At 47.7% G+C, this 16,456-nt stretch overlaps 1 protein-coding gene across 3 annotated transcripts in view; it reads right to left on the bottom strand.

The window, feature by feature from the left end:
• Nucleotides 1-1,861: 1,861 nt before the first annotated feature.
• TOM1L2 (target of myb1 like 2 membrane trafficking protein) overlaps nucleotides 1,862-16,456 on the bottom strand; it is a 55,710-nt gene continuing 41,115 nt past the window's right edge. For 2 of the 3 annotated variants that reach the window (XM_085074417.1, XM_085074419.1), the window contains 3 exons: nucleotides 10,275-10,334; nucleotides 7,744-7,780; nucleotides 1,862-7,213 (listed from right to left, as the gene is read on the bottom strand). In XM_085074417.1, the coding sequence (XP_084930543.1) occupies nucleotides 7,065-7,213; nucleotides 7,744-7,780; nucleotides 10,275-10,334 (246 nt within the window). In that variant the 3' untranslated portion in view covers nucleotides 1,862-7,064. The remainder of the gene's footprint in view (nucleotides 7,214-7,743; nucleotides 7,781-10,274; nucleotides 10,335-16,456) is intronic. The other variant, XM_085074420.1, reaches the window with a different exon arrangement.

Genomic DNA, 16,456 nt, shown 5'->3' with positions numbered 1-16,456 from the left:
GGTAGCTCCGGAGTCGCTGAGCCGTTTTCCCGAGCGCAGGCTGGGAGGAAACCGCAGGATGAGACAGAAAACAAACCGGCCCCGGGATGGTTGGGCTCTGGCTACCGAGCCGGCCGGGCAGGCTGGTGCGGCTCCGCGGGGCTCGGGCGGTGCGGCATCTCCCCGGCAGCCGCAGCTCCGGGATGTGAGAGCCTGGACGCGGCAGCCCCAGAACGGAGCATCCCCCATCCTGCTGCCCCCTCGCTCAGCCAGCTGGGCTCTGCCAAAGTGACCTTCCGGATGTTTCCCACCTGCCAGCACACCTTTGCCCCGTGCTGGAAGCAGCGTGCCACGCTCCGTGCCCAGCCACTGGCATCCTGCCTGCCCCCGGGGTTGTTTTGCTCTGGCAGAGCGCGTCGTTAATCATTAATTTGTGTCGCAAATAGATTCAAAAGCCTCTTCTTCACTGCGTGTAATTTGCCTTTGCCAAGTGTCCCTTTGTGAACCACAGCTTGGGGAGATGCAGCCAGGTTTGGTGGCATTCTAGTGCAGCCCCCATTCTGGGTTTATTTACCCCCAGGTGAAAGGGAAGAAGGTAAATGCACTTGTGGTCATTTCCTATCTGCACTGGTATCCAAACCTGTTGCCCAATGCCGGAAAGCAGTGATACTCACTCTGCCCAAGGCTTTGCCCATATGGAGCTCAGTGCCATGCTCTGTGCCCACACCTGGCAGCCCACGGTGGAGGGCAGTGATGTGTGGAAGCCCCCAGCTCCTGCTGGGAGTTTGCGCAGTCGCTGTGGGAGCAGGTTTGGAGAAGAGAAGCCCATCAGAGTTCACAAACCTGGGGAAGCTTTGGAGAGCTGATCACCAGTTGCTGGAGCAGCACACATGGGAAAAGCAAGTCCCCATGTGCTTGTCCTGCTCCTACACTCTTCCCTTTGCACCCACTCTGGCCCATGTTGGAGGCAGAATTTGGGGTTAGAGGGATCTTTCCCTCACAAGTGTAACCATGGGGCTGCAGAGGACAATGGGGTGAAGCCCCTGGAAGGAGCAGCCTCCTGCTCCAGAAGCCCCTCACTCCTAAATCCCCCACTCCTACAGGCCCTGTTCCCACAGTCCCTCTGGCACAGCACTGGACATTTCTGAACCAGTGCTTTTTGTGTGATTCTGCCTTGTCAGGACACTAGCAGCTCCACACCTTTCCCACCAGATCCAGGCCAGGAACCTCCCTGAATGCATCCAACATTGAGCCAGGCACATGATCAGTGCAGGGTAAACAAGCTGGGGCAGGGCTGTTTAATGCTAATATGTGGCTACAGGGAGGGGAAACCCATCTTTCCAGCTATTCCACACCCCTTCCCCAGCTTTCAACAATCAGCTTGGATCTCCACATGCAGGACAGAGGGTACCATTCTGCCAAACTGGTTTGGATTTGGCCAGTGCCACTTCTCTGGAGCTCCTAAGCTGGTGATCTTCTTTCTCTGCCCGTCAAAACTATCATCATAATGGAGATGTTGGAATGAATTCCTGGCTGATGAGTCAGGAAAGTGGCCCTTGGATGGGCTGGGAACATCACCCACTACTTTCTAGGTCACCAGGGTGGAGATCCAATTGCCTTCCAAGGACTATCAGTTAAGCCCTGCGAGGTGGGCAGGTTCCCACCAAGCACTCAGATTGTCACCTGTGCACCTGCCTGATGTCAGCCTCAAAAGATGTGCCAAAATTTAGTGGGACACGAATTTAGCAGCACTGGCAACACAGCACTGAGCACAGCATGAGCCACGTGAAGACACAAAGAGCAACTGCTGGGCACAAACCTTCTCCCAGTGGGAATACCCAAGTGAGTCCCCAGGTGAGAGACAGACGATAGCACCCCCAGCTCACACTAATAGTGTATTTATTGGAATATCTCACATGCAGGAACCAAGGAGATGATTTCTGGAGCAAGTTAAACAATGGCAGATTAATACAGTTGTCTCGTCCTCAACGGAAACACTTTCTACTTGAATACAGCGATGTTTTAGTGTTGGGTTTCTCTGCTTTTTGTGTATTTTGTTTCTCTTTACATAGTCGATCTCTTTAAACAGTTATGTCCCCTTTCTCCCCCTACCCCATTCCCAAACAAAAAAATATCCAGTATCTTCAGTAAATAAATATTATCCACTTTTATCTGGAAAGCCTACAGCTGTAATATACAGAGAAGCTATTACACAGGTTACGTTTGTAGGGTTAACAACAGCTCATAGGAACATGTAGGGAATGAGGAGCTCGTACTCATAAAAACACGGAGCACGGTGGGAATTTTGGAAGAGTGGGTTTGCCATGGGCTAAAGAGAACCAGCATCAGAGCTCGGCAGTGCTCGAGGCCAGCTGGCTCTTGGTGACACACAGCCTCACCTCTCTCCAGGTGAGGAGGAGGTGTTGGGAACCTGGGGCTGGAGCAGGCAGGCACAGCCTGCTCCAGAGGCTGCAGTTTGGGATGGATGAGTGGACGGTGCTGCTGTGGGCACCTCGTCTCCTTGGCTGGTGGGAACCCACAGCAGCGGAAGGGTTACCTCCAACACAGCTCTAAATCCACTCACTGCTTCATTATTTCCATAAAAATAACTGTTCTGAGCTGGTTTTTTCCAGGGGAGGCTCCGCAAGGCTTGTGGTCAGCCCTGAGGAGGTAAACAATGACGGAGCTGGATGGGGATGGACGGGGATGGAGATAGCACAAGCAGTTCCCACTCTACAGCTCCCAGCAGCCGCAGGAGACTCAACAACTAATCGGATGAAACAGTGTTAGAAATCTGTCTTGTTTGCTCTCCTGGGCTGCACAGCCTGTCCCTGCAGGTGACATCAGGGGAGCAGGGAATGGAGGAGCAGAGACAGGCTGTGCTGGCAGGGTGTGGAGCGTGGGCTTGGCTCCTGCACAGAGGGACCATCACCCCTGCCCTGGGCCTGAAATCACGGCCTGGATCTGTTCTTCCACCACTGGAGGGAAACATCTCGCCACCACAGCCAGCTCCCAGTCCTCCATTTCAAAGTGGGAATAGCCAATGCATCCCATCAACAAACGCTGAATGAAGTCAAACAAACAGAAATCCTCACTAAAAATCCTTCAGCTTGGAGGTGCAAGACCAGCCCTGGGGATGGCAGAGCTGGTTTGATCAGCACATCCCAGAGATGGAGGCTGTGATAATCACAAGGGAAAAAGGTATGTTGGAGGCTACGTGAGGGTCCCAGTATGGACCAGTCTCAGCATTTTTGCTGTTCCCTTTGACAGACACCGTGCTACGTTTTTATGAGCACTTCTCCTATGAGCCTTACCTACATCCTAAACACCCTAAATGTCTGTACAGCACATTGTTATCTACTACACCTGCCGAAGATGCAGCTAAAATCTACACAGAACAATTAAAAAAAAACCAAAACCCAAAGGATATATTTAAATAGAAACCATTGATTCCTTACATCTCAGCACATGAAGAGTTAACAGAAGAGGTTAAAAAACACACTGGAAAGAAAATATATAGACAAAATAAATATTTTAACCTAGAACAGGGCGCGATTAGAACTTACAAAGGACCCCAAGAATAATTTAGTGTCATTGAGTGTCAAGCTGTGATTCCTAATATGCCTAGAAAGCTCTGGGATGTTATTTTTCATGGAAAGTGGATCAGGCTGCAGCTCCATCCCTGTTTTTGCAAGCACTGGAGCCACTCGAGTCCTCTGCCCACTTGCACAGAGGAAGCACTTATGAGTGAAAGCGGAGGAAAGATTAATCGAGAAGTTGGTCTCCTGAAGTGAAAAACCCCTTCCCTTTCCCTCAAACAGTTCCCACCGCTCTGGTTTTCTGCAGACCACAAGAGGACAGGGAAGATGAGAGATCCTGATACAGGACATTTGGGAAGCTCTAGTGTAGCTCTTGTATTTGTTAAAGAAGGTTTGGGCTAAACCACCTGTTCTGCCACACTCTGTTCCCTTTGGTGCTTCCAGCCCCGAGAGCCAAGTGTGGTGGATTTGGGCTCCAGATCCATCCCAGGTCTTTCCAAAAGTCTGTTTCCTCCCAAGGAAAGCTTCTCCCGGGAGCTGCCCTACTTCCAGCAAAGCCACCACTCGTGCTGGTGGCACCTGCCACTCCCTGCAAGCAGTGCCATGGCTTTCCAGAGGATAATGCAGAGTGTCAGCAGGGACCCCGGGTTGCCTGAGGCTGCACACACCAAAAGAGCCCCTTGAGCTCTGCCAACACACTCTGTATTTTCCCCCCAGCCTTCTCATTCCATCTCTTTTCCTCCTCGCTGGAGAGAGGAAACACTGACAGCTCTGCAGAATGTTCCAGGAAGGGACCAAATTCTCCCTAAAGCAGTGCCTTGGAGATCCCAGGACTGGTTTAGTGTGACAGAAAGAAGCATTAAAAGCACACACCCCCAGCACCTTTTGGCTGAGTGGTAGGGGATGAAGGGCCAGCACAGCCACAGTGGGACACTGCGGGGGCTCGGTGACGGTGACATCCGTGCCACTCTGCACCATCTGACAGTGTCCCCATGCCTGAGCAATGCGATTATCTCCTCTGGCTTGGCAGGGAAGCTGGATTAACATGCTTAGAATCACCTGATGTGGCCATTTACAGGGTCAATGTGTTTCAAGGATTTAGAAGAGAAAATACACACTTAAAACACCCACGGAGCTTTCTGCATTGACAGGAATACCAGCAATTCATTTTGTGCTGGCGAGACTGCTCAGGCGATCACCAGACGCCGTCTGAAATCAAATCAGCGTCGCCACAGAAGTTTCCTCAGGTTTCTGGGAGCTGATGGGCACATCTGACGTGTTGCAGCAAGCTGGCAGTGCCAATCCCTGAGCATTGGGCTCATCTTGTGTTGAGCAGTGAGGGCAGTGGCTGAGAGCCGAGGCAGACTGCCCTGGCAGGTTCCTTTAGCCACGGAGAAGATGGAATGAGAGAATGCCTCTGCAGACCAACATAGAAAGGCTTCAACTGGAGAGAGGGCCAGCAAGTGGGGAGAAAAGCTTGATCTCCAAGTTATCTCCATCCTTGAACTGGTTTTCCCTGTCCATTTGTAAGCCGTGCTACAGGGAGCAGCCATGAGGTGCCATGTCAGCACAGAGGGGTGGCAGGACAGCCCTGCCTGGGCCCAGCTACATATGGAGGGATCCTGGAAGAGGCTGCAGGCAGGGCAGGACAGAGAAGATGAGCAGGGAGAGCACAGAGTGAAACCTGACCTGGGACAGGCTGGAAATCCTGCACCAAACAATGTTTCCCTTTAAAGATTAATGTGTCCGCTCTCAAAGTCCATCAGTGCTGCAATCAGGCATTTGGTAACAGGCTTTGTGTGTCACAACATCCCAAGGGGGGTGGTCTCCAGAGAGTATGGTATGGGCTGATAAAATGACATGCTCAGATAAAAGCTTCTATCACTTGGCCTAGAACAACTTCCAAGAGAGCTCGACACACATCAGCATCCTGGGAAGCTCAGACATGTCAGGTCAGAAGGAGGTGGCTGGTTGCCTAAGCTGAGCAACACCCTGAGGAAGAGGGGCTGGAGCCTGCTGCCTGCACAGGCGTTCAGCTGATAAAGTGCCTCTCTGTCAGGACAGGAGATTCTCCTGCCATGCACTGCTTAGCTCTCTCTTTGATCCTGCCATCCTGCGCCACTGGCTTCCTCCCAAGGAACACACTGGGGGATGCGGCGATGGCTGGAGCTGCCTGCTCCAGCTCTGCCTGTCAGCCCAGCAAGGCAGGCACACATGCTGGAATCCCTTCTGGCAGCCCCAGAGGAGCAGGAATCCTGGCCATGCCTCTGGCAAGCAAGGGAATATTCTTGTTTGTACAGAGACTGCAGCCCCGTAGGAGCCTGGAGTTAATGAAGGGCACAGGGATCAAAAGACATTCCAAAAATTACAAATAGCACGGTCACAATCGTTTCAACACTTTCTCAGGCCTAAAACTAGAAGGAAATGAGGAGTTTCACCTCCAGCACAGGCTGGCACGGCTAATCCCTCCATGGTAACCATCTCCCTCAGCGTTCCATACAAAGCTCTGAGGTTTGCCTCTTTTCCTCATCCCTACTCCCAGGAACCAGCATGTCTATCCTACCAGGCATGGCAGAGAATCCAGGAAACTCAGTTCACACCCAATCCACAAGCAAGTCCCAGCCATCTGCATGGATGTTTACACCAAAGGCAGAGCTCTACAGTCACCGAAGAAGGAATTAAGGTAAGGAGAAAATAACCATTTTAAAAGGCAAACACACCAGGAAAATTCCTGTGTGAGAATGGTCTCCTGAAGAGTGAGGTGCTTCCTGTGCCATCGTTACAGCATGCATTTAGCCCAGCACTTTCCATCCTTATCAACTGCCAGAGCTACTGGACATGGCCAACAGACTGCTTCAGATTAGAGCAAGCCCAGATAAAACACAAGGCAAAAAATACCCTGTGAGATTTAGAAATTAAACGCCACAGAAAGTGGGGAAAAGCGACCACCATATGGTACCAGGAGATGTGTGAGTGGGAGAGTAAAGGATTTTAACTTGTGAAGCACATGTTGAAAGGGGAACAGTTGTTCCTTGCTGTCGAATCCAACACGAAAGCCAATACATTAACATTTTATCTAAAAATAAAGACACGCTCCTCCTGAACATTCCAGCTCAGTCAATTACATGCTGATTGACAGAGCCGTCTACTTGGCAGGACCTGCCTACAGAAGAGGATGATCCCTACATAAATTGAAGGGCAAGGCTGCTCTCTCCCCCCTGGGCTTTTGTTTCAGCCCAGTGTGACGTACTCGTGCATTCTGAAGGGGTTTTCAGCATCAAGAGCTGGTTTTGTGCAGCTGGGACAGGAAGGAGGGGATTAAGCGAGTGCTGGAGAATCGTGGTCTGGCAGGAATAGTGTTGGATTTAAATAGAAAGAGTCAGCTTGTGGGGGTGGATCGTTTTGGGAGGGAGGGAAGGAGAAGCAAACTATGGAATGGAGGGGCACGGGGGTCGTTGTTAGCCAAGGGCTGTGGGAGGACAAAGTGGCCGTGCGGCGACATTCGCCGGCGGAGCACAGGGGTGGCAGGGTGGCTCTGTGCCATCTTCACAGTGCAAAGAGGGCGTCCTCCGAGCGCTCCTGCTTTTTCCTGCTGGAAGGATTTGTCGGAGGGGTGGGGGCTTCCAGGGGAGGGGATGGCAGATTGGGAACCATCTCCGCCGCTTTGGCTCGCTCTTCTAAAAATTTGTCAAACTCTGCAACGCAAAAACAGAAGGGAGACAGGTAAGAACGGGGCTTAGGGGTTTGGCCCCGAGGACAGAGGTTGGCAGGGGTTGAAATTCCAGGGCCTGGCATCCTGTCGGGCTGTGTTTGCAGGCACAAACGCTGGTACAGCCTGACTTCCTCGGGAAAGGGTACAGCCGTCCTTGGAGACACCCGAGCTCAGGCAGCAGCTGGAATCAAACCCACACTATGCCACCGGCTGTGACAGAACCAGGGAAACATCATTCCAAAGGGCTGAGAGGCTCGGGGACACATTCCTGCTGGCACAAACACAGAGCACAGCCAAGGAAGATGGCAGGGAAGCACTTACAGCCAGGAGGGCTCCCCACACCATAAATATGAACCTTTTGCTGTGAAATGCTCTCCTCCCGCCTTTCTGAGCATGGAAGCTTTGCTGGGGAACATCCGGCTGGGATAAGGCAGCATCTCAGCAGGGATCAAAGCAAATTCCATCTGAGCACTAACCTGAGAATGGCTCATAGCCAGGGGCATCTCTGCTTACCTTCACTGGTCACTCCTTCTTCCAGTTCGTTGCCTTTCTGCAATGGGAAGAAAAAGGCACGTGAGCACAGGCAGTGCTTCCCCTGCGCTGTCATCCCCTCCACCTTTAATACAACTGGACAGTTTCCACCACTTGTTTCCACATATTAACCATCAGAGCAGGGCGACCTGGGGAAATCACAAGGCTCCCACGTCGGGAGGGCAGTGGGGACTGACATTTCACTGTGCTGCAGAGCAGGAGGATGAGCACTGAGGTGCTTCTGAAGATTGCTGTTGGATAGCTAAGCTTTCCCTGTTGGATCTGAATGTCAGTCCAGCGCTGTTTCCCCTTCAGACAGTAATTCTGGCCCAAATCTGAGCTGTGTGAGTCATACACACACTGTACCAGATGGCATCTGTTCTGTCACACAGTCCTTAAAAAAGTCAGGCCTGTGGTTTGCATTGTGTCTTCAAATAAAATGCGCTTTTAGCTGACAAAGGACACGTGCAAAAATGTTTGGGGTCAACATTCCTCCTTTGAGAGTTCATTTTAGGTTTCATACAAAAATATAGCAGCTTTCCTGTGTCCATGCTGTACAAAGACAAGACCAGGGTGAGCTGGATGAAGGATACTGACAGCAGTTAGTGTCTGTCTATCAGAATCAAAGGCTGGGAATGCCACAGGGTCACAGCATTTCCACCAGTTTGTGCATTTCCAATAATGAAATTAAAAGTTCAGGGATATGCATCCCTGTCAATCTATCAGGATGTTAAAGATGGGTAAAAATAAGTGCTGAAAACCTCATGTTGACCCTGCTTTGAAAAAGTGAAGTATTTGTCTATACCTAGCTTCCCTACCAGGAGTGGGAGCATACTGACTGGCCTCACAAAGGTTTTTAGAGCATCTCCTGGCTTTCTACTGCACTGAGGTTTCCAAAAGTTCACACAGCAGCCTCTTCACAGGCAGAGCTGCTGTTTGTCCCAGCATACCCCAAAAGGGTAAGGAAAAAACAATTACCTAACCTAACTTGCAACTTCCTCACCTGAGAAGCAGAGAGTTGCACTGTTAACAAAACAAGGAGGATGGGACCCAGACTGAAAAACAAAAATCCAGTCCAAATTTTCACAGGCATCTCTCTGCTGCACCCACATAGGGTTGGGATGGGGACCCAGGGACATCCCCAGGCTTGCTCAGGCATTTCCAGGACATTTCTCTGCTTTGTTCCTTTTAAGCAAGTCTATCCTGGGGATGACAGATGCACAGAGCTACCTCCATATCTCTCCATCAGATCTCCTCTCCCTCTAAATTAATTTAAATGGCAAAGACAAAAGTTTATTGTTCAGGCAGAGTGGACATGCTACATTTACTGTATTTCTTTTACCAAAATGAGGCCAGTTTGTAATTAAATTTGTAATTGACTCCTGTACCGAGGCCTGACAAACCTACCTGCAGCTGGAACCCAGTGACATTTCAGAGACAGCCAGCCAGTCTGCCAAAATCAAACACTGAACCCAGAATGTTTAAGCACTTCAGGCACCTCTGGAGTGCTGGAGAATTTTTTTTTCTTTCCAAGCCAGCTCCTCCAGTGCCAGAGCACAGGGCTGACGTGCCAGAGCATGTCTGCAGCTCTGCTTCCAGAGCTGGGGAATGGAGCCTGAATCCCACAGCTCCCAGCCAGGGGCTGTGGGAGACCCTAGGGAGTTGGGAGTTTTTTGTCTGAAGCTGGAAGGATCCTTGGGGATATGGTGACCACAAGTACAGTTCACTAAAACCATGTTTAAAAGAACAGTGTGAACACAACCCACCACCCACCCCACAAAATGCACTTGGTTGATTTGAGTCAGATGCTTACATTGAAAAAAAAGAAAACCAAACCAGAATAAATGTGTACTAGTTGTATCCTGCTTAAACCAAATGTGTGTTGGGACAGCAAAACTAACTCCAGGGTGAAGGCAAAGCTACTTTTAATTCTGCTTTTTGTTTGTTTGTTTGTTTGTGTAATAATTACCAGACAATAATCATTTAGGAAAAACTGAAAGTTATAAACATTGAAGAGCAACTGTTATAAATTTTTATTATTACTATTATGAAACATTTCAAGATTGCCAGCCAGTTTAACAAAGACATCTTGATTTGAAAGGAATCTAAGCCCTGATCCAGCATCTCTTAAAAGCATGCCTCAACATAAGCATGAACTTAGATCCTGTCTAAATAATGCAGCTTTAAACATTGGCTTTAAGTCTGGTGCAGAAAAATTCAGCCTGTATTTAATGCTTTCCTATTTGGGGACCAGAATCCCACATTTTCTGGAACACATGCTACTCTGTGATGTTCACATGGAGAAGGGAAAATAAAACAGCTCAGAAAAAATGTGTTTTGATTGAATTGCTGAACATGACCCTGACTCCTCCTGCTTAGATATTCCCTTCAAAGGGAACCAAACTCTCTGCTTGGGAAGTTTCACTGCTTCCCAGTATGAGAAGTACCAGGAACTCAGCAATGCATTGAAAGTTAACCGTGCAAGTGAAAAATGAAAATATAAAGAGTCTCACCAAGTCGGTACTGAGCCACTCCTCAATGTCATCCATGACAGAGGACTGTGCAACAGGGATCTAGGGAGTGCAGCGAGAGAACAGCAAGGCAGGCAAAAACCAAAACACATCCACAATCATGGCCACAGAGCGATGGAAAACGCCAGAAATAAGATTAAAAACAAAACAAAAACAAAGATGTAAGATGTGCTGGGAAGAAAAAAAAAAGGCAACAAAATATAAATGGCATTTCAAATAAAGAAACAACTTGGAAAGGAAATTATGAACAACAAGGCTAAAAAAAAACAAGAGAAAGATTATGGGGAATGACGTGACTGGATGCCAGCGTAAGACGAGTAACTTCTCGACCACATATTAAAACCATCAAGATGGACTGATGATTCTAATCTTGATCGTGAAATGCTTTTAAGGGTAGAATACTGGATATCAGTTAGGTTTTGAAATGTTAAATTTACACCTTTTGGTTTTTTTAAATGGGTATTAGCCACAGTGAAGGGTTAGAAAAAGAGGGGCGCAAAGTCTTCAGGCAACACTCCTATAAAAACAATTTGGTTTTCCCTGCAGGTGGAGGAGTCAGAGCCCAGGAAACAGTCATGCTTCCTCCCAGATCCTCCTCCCACCACGCCACAGAGCCCTGGCAAGTCTTGGCACAAGGGTTTAAAGCAAAACTGCCCCAGCTCTCAGCTCCCACTCCTCTGCCAAAGGTGACCCTCGGCAGCAGAGTCCAACGAGTGCCAGTGCAAAGTGTGGAGTCTCCAAGGTGAGGGAGGAGGAGGATGAGGCAGAGGAGGAGAGCACAGCACCAGAGCTGCAGCAGGGCTCTCCAGAGCAGGTCAGGCTCCAGGGATAATTTAACACTCAGGCATGGAAGGTTTGCCTCTGCCCCTGCAGTGGAAATGGTCCACAATCACCAGTGTGATTGTGACGGGCAGTGCAGAGGCAGTGATTTCACACAGCACTAAGGGTAACTGGGTCAGCAAAGGGAAATTACTGAGTATTAGGTGTAGAATTTCCTGACTTAACTACACTGCTTAAATACAACAGAGGCCTGCCGAGGTAAACAGGAAACACCACAATAGATCTGGTAGGGACAACCTGAAAAATAGTTGGAAAACAATGTTTTGTTTTCCACCCGAGTTCCAGGCCAGGGCACGGCAGCTAGGCACCAGGGCTGGCAGGCAGGAGACCTGGCACTGTTAGAGGGACTCTCCTAGGCAGAAAAGGTGTCAGGGGTTTGCCACAGCTTTGCCTGAAACCTCTCACAGGAATTGCCCTCCCTGGAAATGATAAAAACCCATATGGATGTGGTGCCTAGGGACATGGCTTAGCTGTGGCCTTTGCAGTGCTGAGGTAACGGTTGGATGTGATGGTTTTGAGGTCTTTTCCAATCTTAATGACTCTGTGATTCAGTAAGAAGAGCTGCAGGAGGCTCTGCAGATGCATTTCCTGGGAGATGTAGTTTTCTCAGGCTCTTCTAGCACAGGAAGACAGACAGATGCTGGATCACAGAGGCTGAGGCTGTTTAGCAAAGCTCCTCTGGAATTTTTTTCACAGAATCAAGTGGCCCTTTGTACTGAAAAGGCCACTTAAGCCCTTGGTTGAGGTGAGGTCTGCTAAAGTGGGTTGGTTGTGTCAAAGAACTGGAAATCCAGAACTAAATCTAAAGCATCTCCGCCAAAGAGTAGCACCAGGAAGGTGGAGCAACTTGATCTGGTGGAAGGAAGGTATCCCTGCCCATGGCAGGGGGTTGGAATGAGATGGTCTTTTTTTCCTACCCAAATAATTTCAAGATTTTAAGATTTTATGAAATAAGAGGAGCTGTTCTAAAAAGCATGGCAGTACTGTGTCCCTGTATTAGAAGGAACACCAGCTCAAATCTTGATTATCCTCCAAACATGACAGATGACTGATCAAGTACTGAATTCCTGAGAATCACAGGACTCTTGAATTTGCAGAAGTCCTCGAAGAACAGCTCAGCAGCTCAAGAGTTTGTGCTGTGGTGTTTTGTAAGAATTTTAAAAAAAGAAATAAAAAAACAAAAAAAAAAAGGAAATTCTACTTTCAGCTAGAGCTACTTATAACAAACAAACAAAGCCCTCAGAAGTGCAAGAACACTTCTTGCAGAGAAGCACACAAAGCTGTAAGATAAACATCTGAGTGTGTCAGCCATTTGTTATTCAGCACTGACCTTTTAAAAAGCTTCCTCTTGTCTCCCAGCACACCCACAAAGTGCTGAGGGTTTGTATCTACTGCTCCTTCCATGCTCAGACTTCCAGTTTACTTTCCTCAGACTCTGAGCCCCATTTTCCTCATAAAACATGGGTTATGTGTGTCAGGTTTAATTTGTTCAAGCATAAAGAGGGGAGAAGCTCTCAGAAAGTAACTGGAAGCTTTAAATTATTTTAACGATAACATTGTACCATTTGTATTTCATTTTAAACTGACCACACAGAGAAGCTTCATTTTTGCCAGTCAGTTGGGTATTTGGCAGTTCTCCCCCTTTCAGAAGCCCTAAACTGAAAAATGTGCAAGGGAATTTCGTTATAACTAATCCCTAAATCACAACAGAGGCAATGTAAAAATAAATTAACTACTTTACACATTAAAAAAGACAACAGTTTCTGGGAACAAGCAGCAGTGGCAGCCACAGACTACATGGAAAAAACTCTGGAATGGGATACTGTCTTGTTAATACTTTGATTATGCAAACTTCCACAGTCTAGTGAAGCTTTCAGTCTTGGCACCAGAGCTCCTCAGATAGTCAGTGCTGGCTGCAAGAGCTGTTTGTATAAAGATATTGTGATTTTTTTTTTTTAAAGTCTATACTCAACATAAATAGAAATTAAGTCACAAGATATTTTTGGGTACTTTAAGTAACTGGCTTTAATTAAAAGTTGGGCTGATTGTTTAAATTCCTTTTTTATTTAGTCTTCGGAAAATCCTACAAATGGGATCATCTCAACAGTCCTGAAAGGGAAATGGAAAAGGAGGGCTGGGAGAACAAAAGTGAGCGTTCAATCCCACAAAACCCACAGGAACCTGGAATTCAAGTTCCAACTCATCTAAGTTAGATTGTGTTGATGTTCTCACTAGCAATCAAAAGCCAAAGAGTATTGCCAATATATTTCCTCAGAAGTCATAAAATCCAATATTCTACCCTTAAAAAGACAGTTTAAGGTTATTATTATCACATTTTATTTCTATTAAAAATGATCCCACTGGAAAAGAAGCAGGTATGAAATGACAATTCAGGTCTCTAGGTGAGCTCATTAATGTTCTTAAAATGTTTAACAAGGTTTATGCTAATTGTTGCCAGACTACTGCCTTGTAATAGCTTAGTTAATTCCACTTCTTTCTAGATGTTTAACAAAGCTGACACCAGTCCTTGGTTAGTTGCTGCTCACTTCCCCTCGTTGGTTAGCAGTAGTAAAGGTCTGTCATTCCTACAGCAGCACTAGGAGCACACTAGCACGCTACTCCAGCTTACTACTACAGCCTTACCATCTATTTAAAGCTGTTGTGATCTTGAAATAGCTGCTTGGCCTCGATATTAGAACACGCTTGACTTTACATGCAAGGATTAAATTGACTACTTGATTACTCCTCACTGTGTTTATGCATTGCACAGCCGGGGCAGGCAAGAGCTTGGGTGCAGCTTGTTCCCCAACAGAGCCTGTTGTGCCCGTACAACAACCAGCCCATCTGGATCTGACAGGCTTGCCCAGACACTGCCAGCCCTCACTAGCACAGGGGATTGGGTTGTCCTTGCACAGTGCTCTGAGAAACACCATGGCTGGATGGGTAAGGAGACCCTGTGGTCTTTGGCTGAGGGAAAACACCTGCTTGCCTTCAACAGGGAGAGGGGTCCCACAAATGGAAGAAATGGGATCTTCACATGTCTATTTTTGGGTCTAGCCACAATTCAAGCACTTCAGTCTCCACGATGATGTTATTCAACAGTCTCACGTTACCCAAGTCATTTCCACATCTCAGATCCTATCTCTCTCTTGAAGGCACACATAGCGGCATCCCACTTGGTTACTAATTAACAGAGGTTTCATTTAATCTTTACTCACCTATCTTCCCTACAAAGAGGGCTCTCCTCTCTAGCCAGGCATGCTGCTGGCAGTCAAGATAGAATGCTAAGTGGTGTTCATATCACTTTCTGTGAATTCTGGTTCAGTTTCATCCTTCCCCTGCCACTGTCCCAATTAATGTCCTGACGTGGTGGCTTAAGCAACACCTACTTCTCACTTTCATAACAAATAACCCATTTGGCATGTGAGTGGGTTGACAGATTATTCTAAGAAATAAATATGTTAATAAAAATCTCAATAGCTCTCCAATCTCATGAGAAGGGAACTGAGACTACCTCCACTAAAATGTGGCTTTATGGTAAATTCTGTGCCTAATGGCTGCTGATCCAGACCCTTGTGTGACACTTGCATGGTAAAACCTTACACTGCAGACAGCTCTGTCACTGCAACAGCTCATCTCCCATCCCTCAGTCATGTAAGAACTGGAAATGTCTTCTGCCAGTATCATTTGTCTATTTTAGTTTTCTAGGTAGAGCTGGGATGGATGGATAAAGGTGTGCCTTGTGTGTCTCCATGGTCCTGGCATCACCTCGCTCGCAGAACTGAGCCACAGGTAAACTTGAAACAAAAACAACACTGCCAAAGTCACTGGGAGAGGAGAGCCAGAGACTGCAAAGGTGTGTGGTGAACTGGGATGCCCAGAAATGGAGTGGGAAGGACTCATCCCAAAGCTGAAATGTATCACAGCTTGGATAGAACAACATCAGGTCATGAGGGATGTGAGAACCACTCTGGTAGGTGGAGAATTCCCTTTGAGTGGTCTCAGTGTTGTACAGGCACAGGGAACAGCAGTGTCAGCTCACCCCTCTTTCCTCCTCATTGAAGTACAAAAAGTACCCCACAGAGTGGGCACACCAAGTTCATACCTGGGATTCTAGTTATCCACTGGCATTGTAAATGCTACGTGTCATATTAATAAATACTGTTAAGAACTACAGCCAGTTAAGAGAGAAACGGAGTTAATGATTAGTTTAGTTTTATTTTAGGTATTTCTCTCTTGTGTTTAGCATACAAACAAGGTGACAGGCTTGTAAGAGCAGTGACTGGTTGGACAGCCAGGCCCCCTCCCCTCCCCAAATCCATATGCCTCCATGAATGCTGCAGTATCCTTTTTCCAGACTGAATAACCACAAGCCAATGAAGGAATATGCTGTTTGCTTTTTTAATAAAACAGTGGTGTGAGTGGTGTGAACAGCAGGGGTGCCGATTTCATGCTTCCCCGCTCTTGTAAACAGTGGAAAGGCAAAGAAGAGGAACTAACTCAATCACTGGATTATTCATTATGGATGAACATCTAACAGTGGCACAGCACATCCCTGGCTGCAACAGAGCCACCGAACAGCGAGAGCCTCTGTGAGCCACAGTCAACAATATCGGAGGCAAAGCTGATACTGCTGCTCATTTTACAGCTTTTCACTCTCACCTTAGGAGCTGTGGGTGTCTGACAGCACGAAAATGACCCTCTGGCTCCCAGGGACAGGTGGATTTATCCCCATGTGTGAGGAGGCATGGAACTGCTTTTGGGTGCTTGCATGGGCAGGCAGATAAAACACCTGTCCCATCACTGTGCACCAGCCATGCAAACTTCTGCCAAATTTCCAAACCCGCCCTGAGAAATAATCTGGATTAGCTCTAAATCCAGAAGAACAAACTCAAGTGTTTCACAGAGTAGATACTAAACACTCTGGATTGTCTAAACTTTAAACTTTCTGGGGTGTTTCTCTTTTTAAGCAATGGGCAGTTTAGTCTGGCACATTCAGGGCTCTCCCTGGAGTGAGACATTCCTGCTCCATGGGCTTCCTGGTGCTCAGCTCCACACGCTGCACTGCCAGCACACCCAGCAAAGGGAATTCTCCCTGCACCTCTCTGAACTTGGCTGCAGCCAGGACTGTCTCAGGAGGATTTTCTACAGTTAGGTCACATAATTGGTACTAATCTCAAGCACTTAAAGTGATGGATTACATAGTCCAAAAAAAAATGGTCTTAGAACTTGGCTTTAAGGCACAGCTGAGGCTATTTTTTTCCCTTCCTCTGGCTTCTGCACCTAAAGCAGGCTTTGAACTTCTCTCTGCAAGCACATTGATG

This window comes from Lichenostomus cassidix, chromosome 14 (assembly GCF_008360975.1).
Source record: "Lichenostomus cassidix isolate B80296 chromosome 14, HeHo_3.0, whole genome shotgun sequence".
NCBI lineage: Eukaryota > Metazoa > Chordata > Aves > Passeriformes > Meliphagidae > Lichenostomus > Lichenostomus cassidix.
This window is presented reverse-complemented; position numbering and strand designations above follow the sequence as displayed.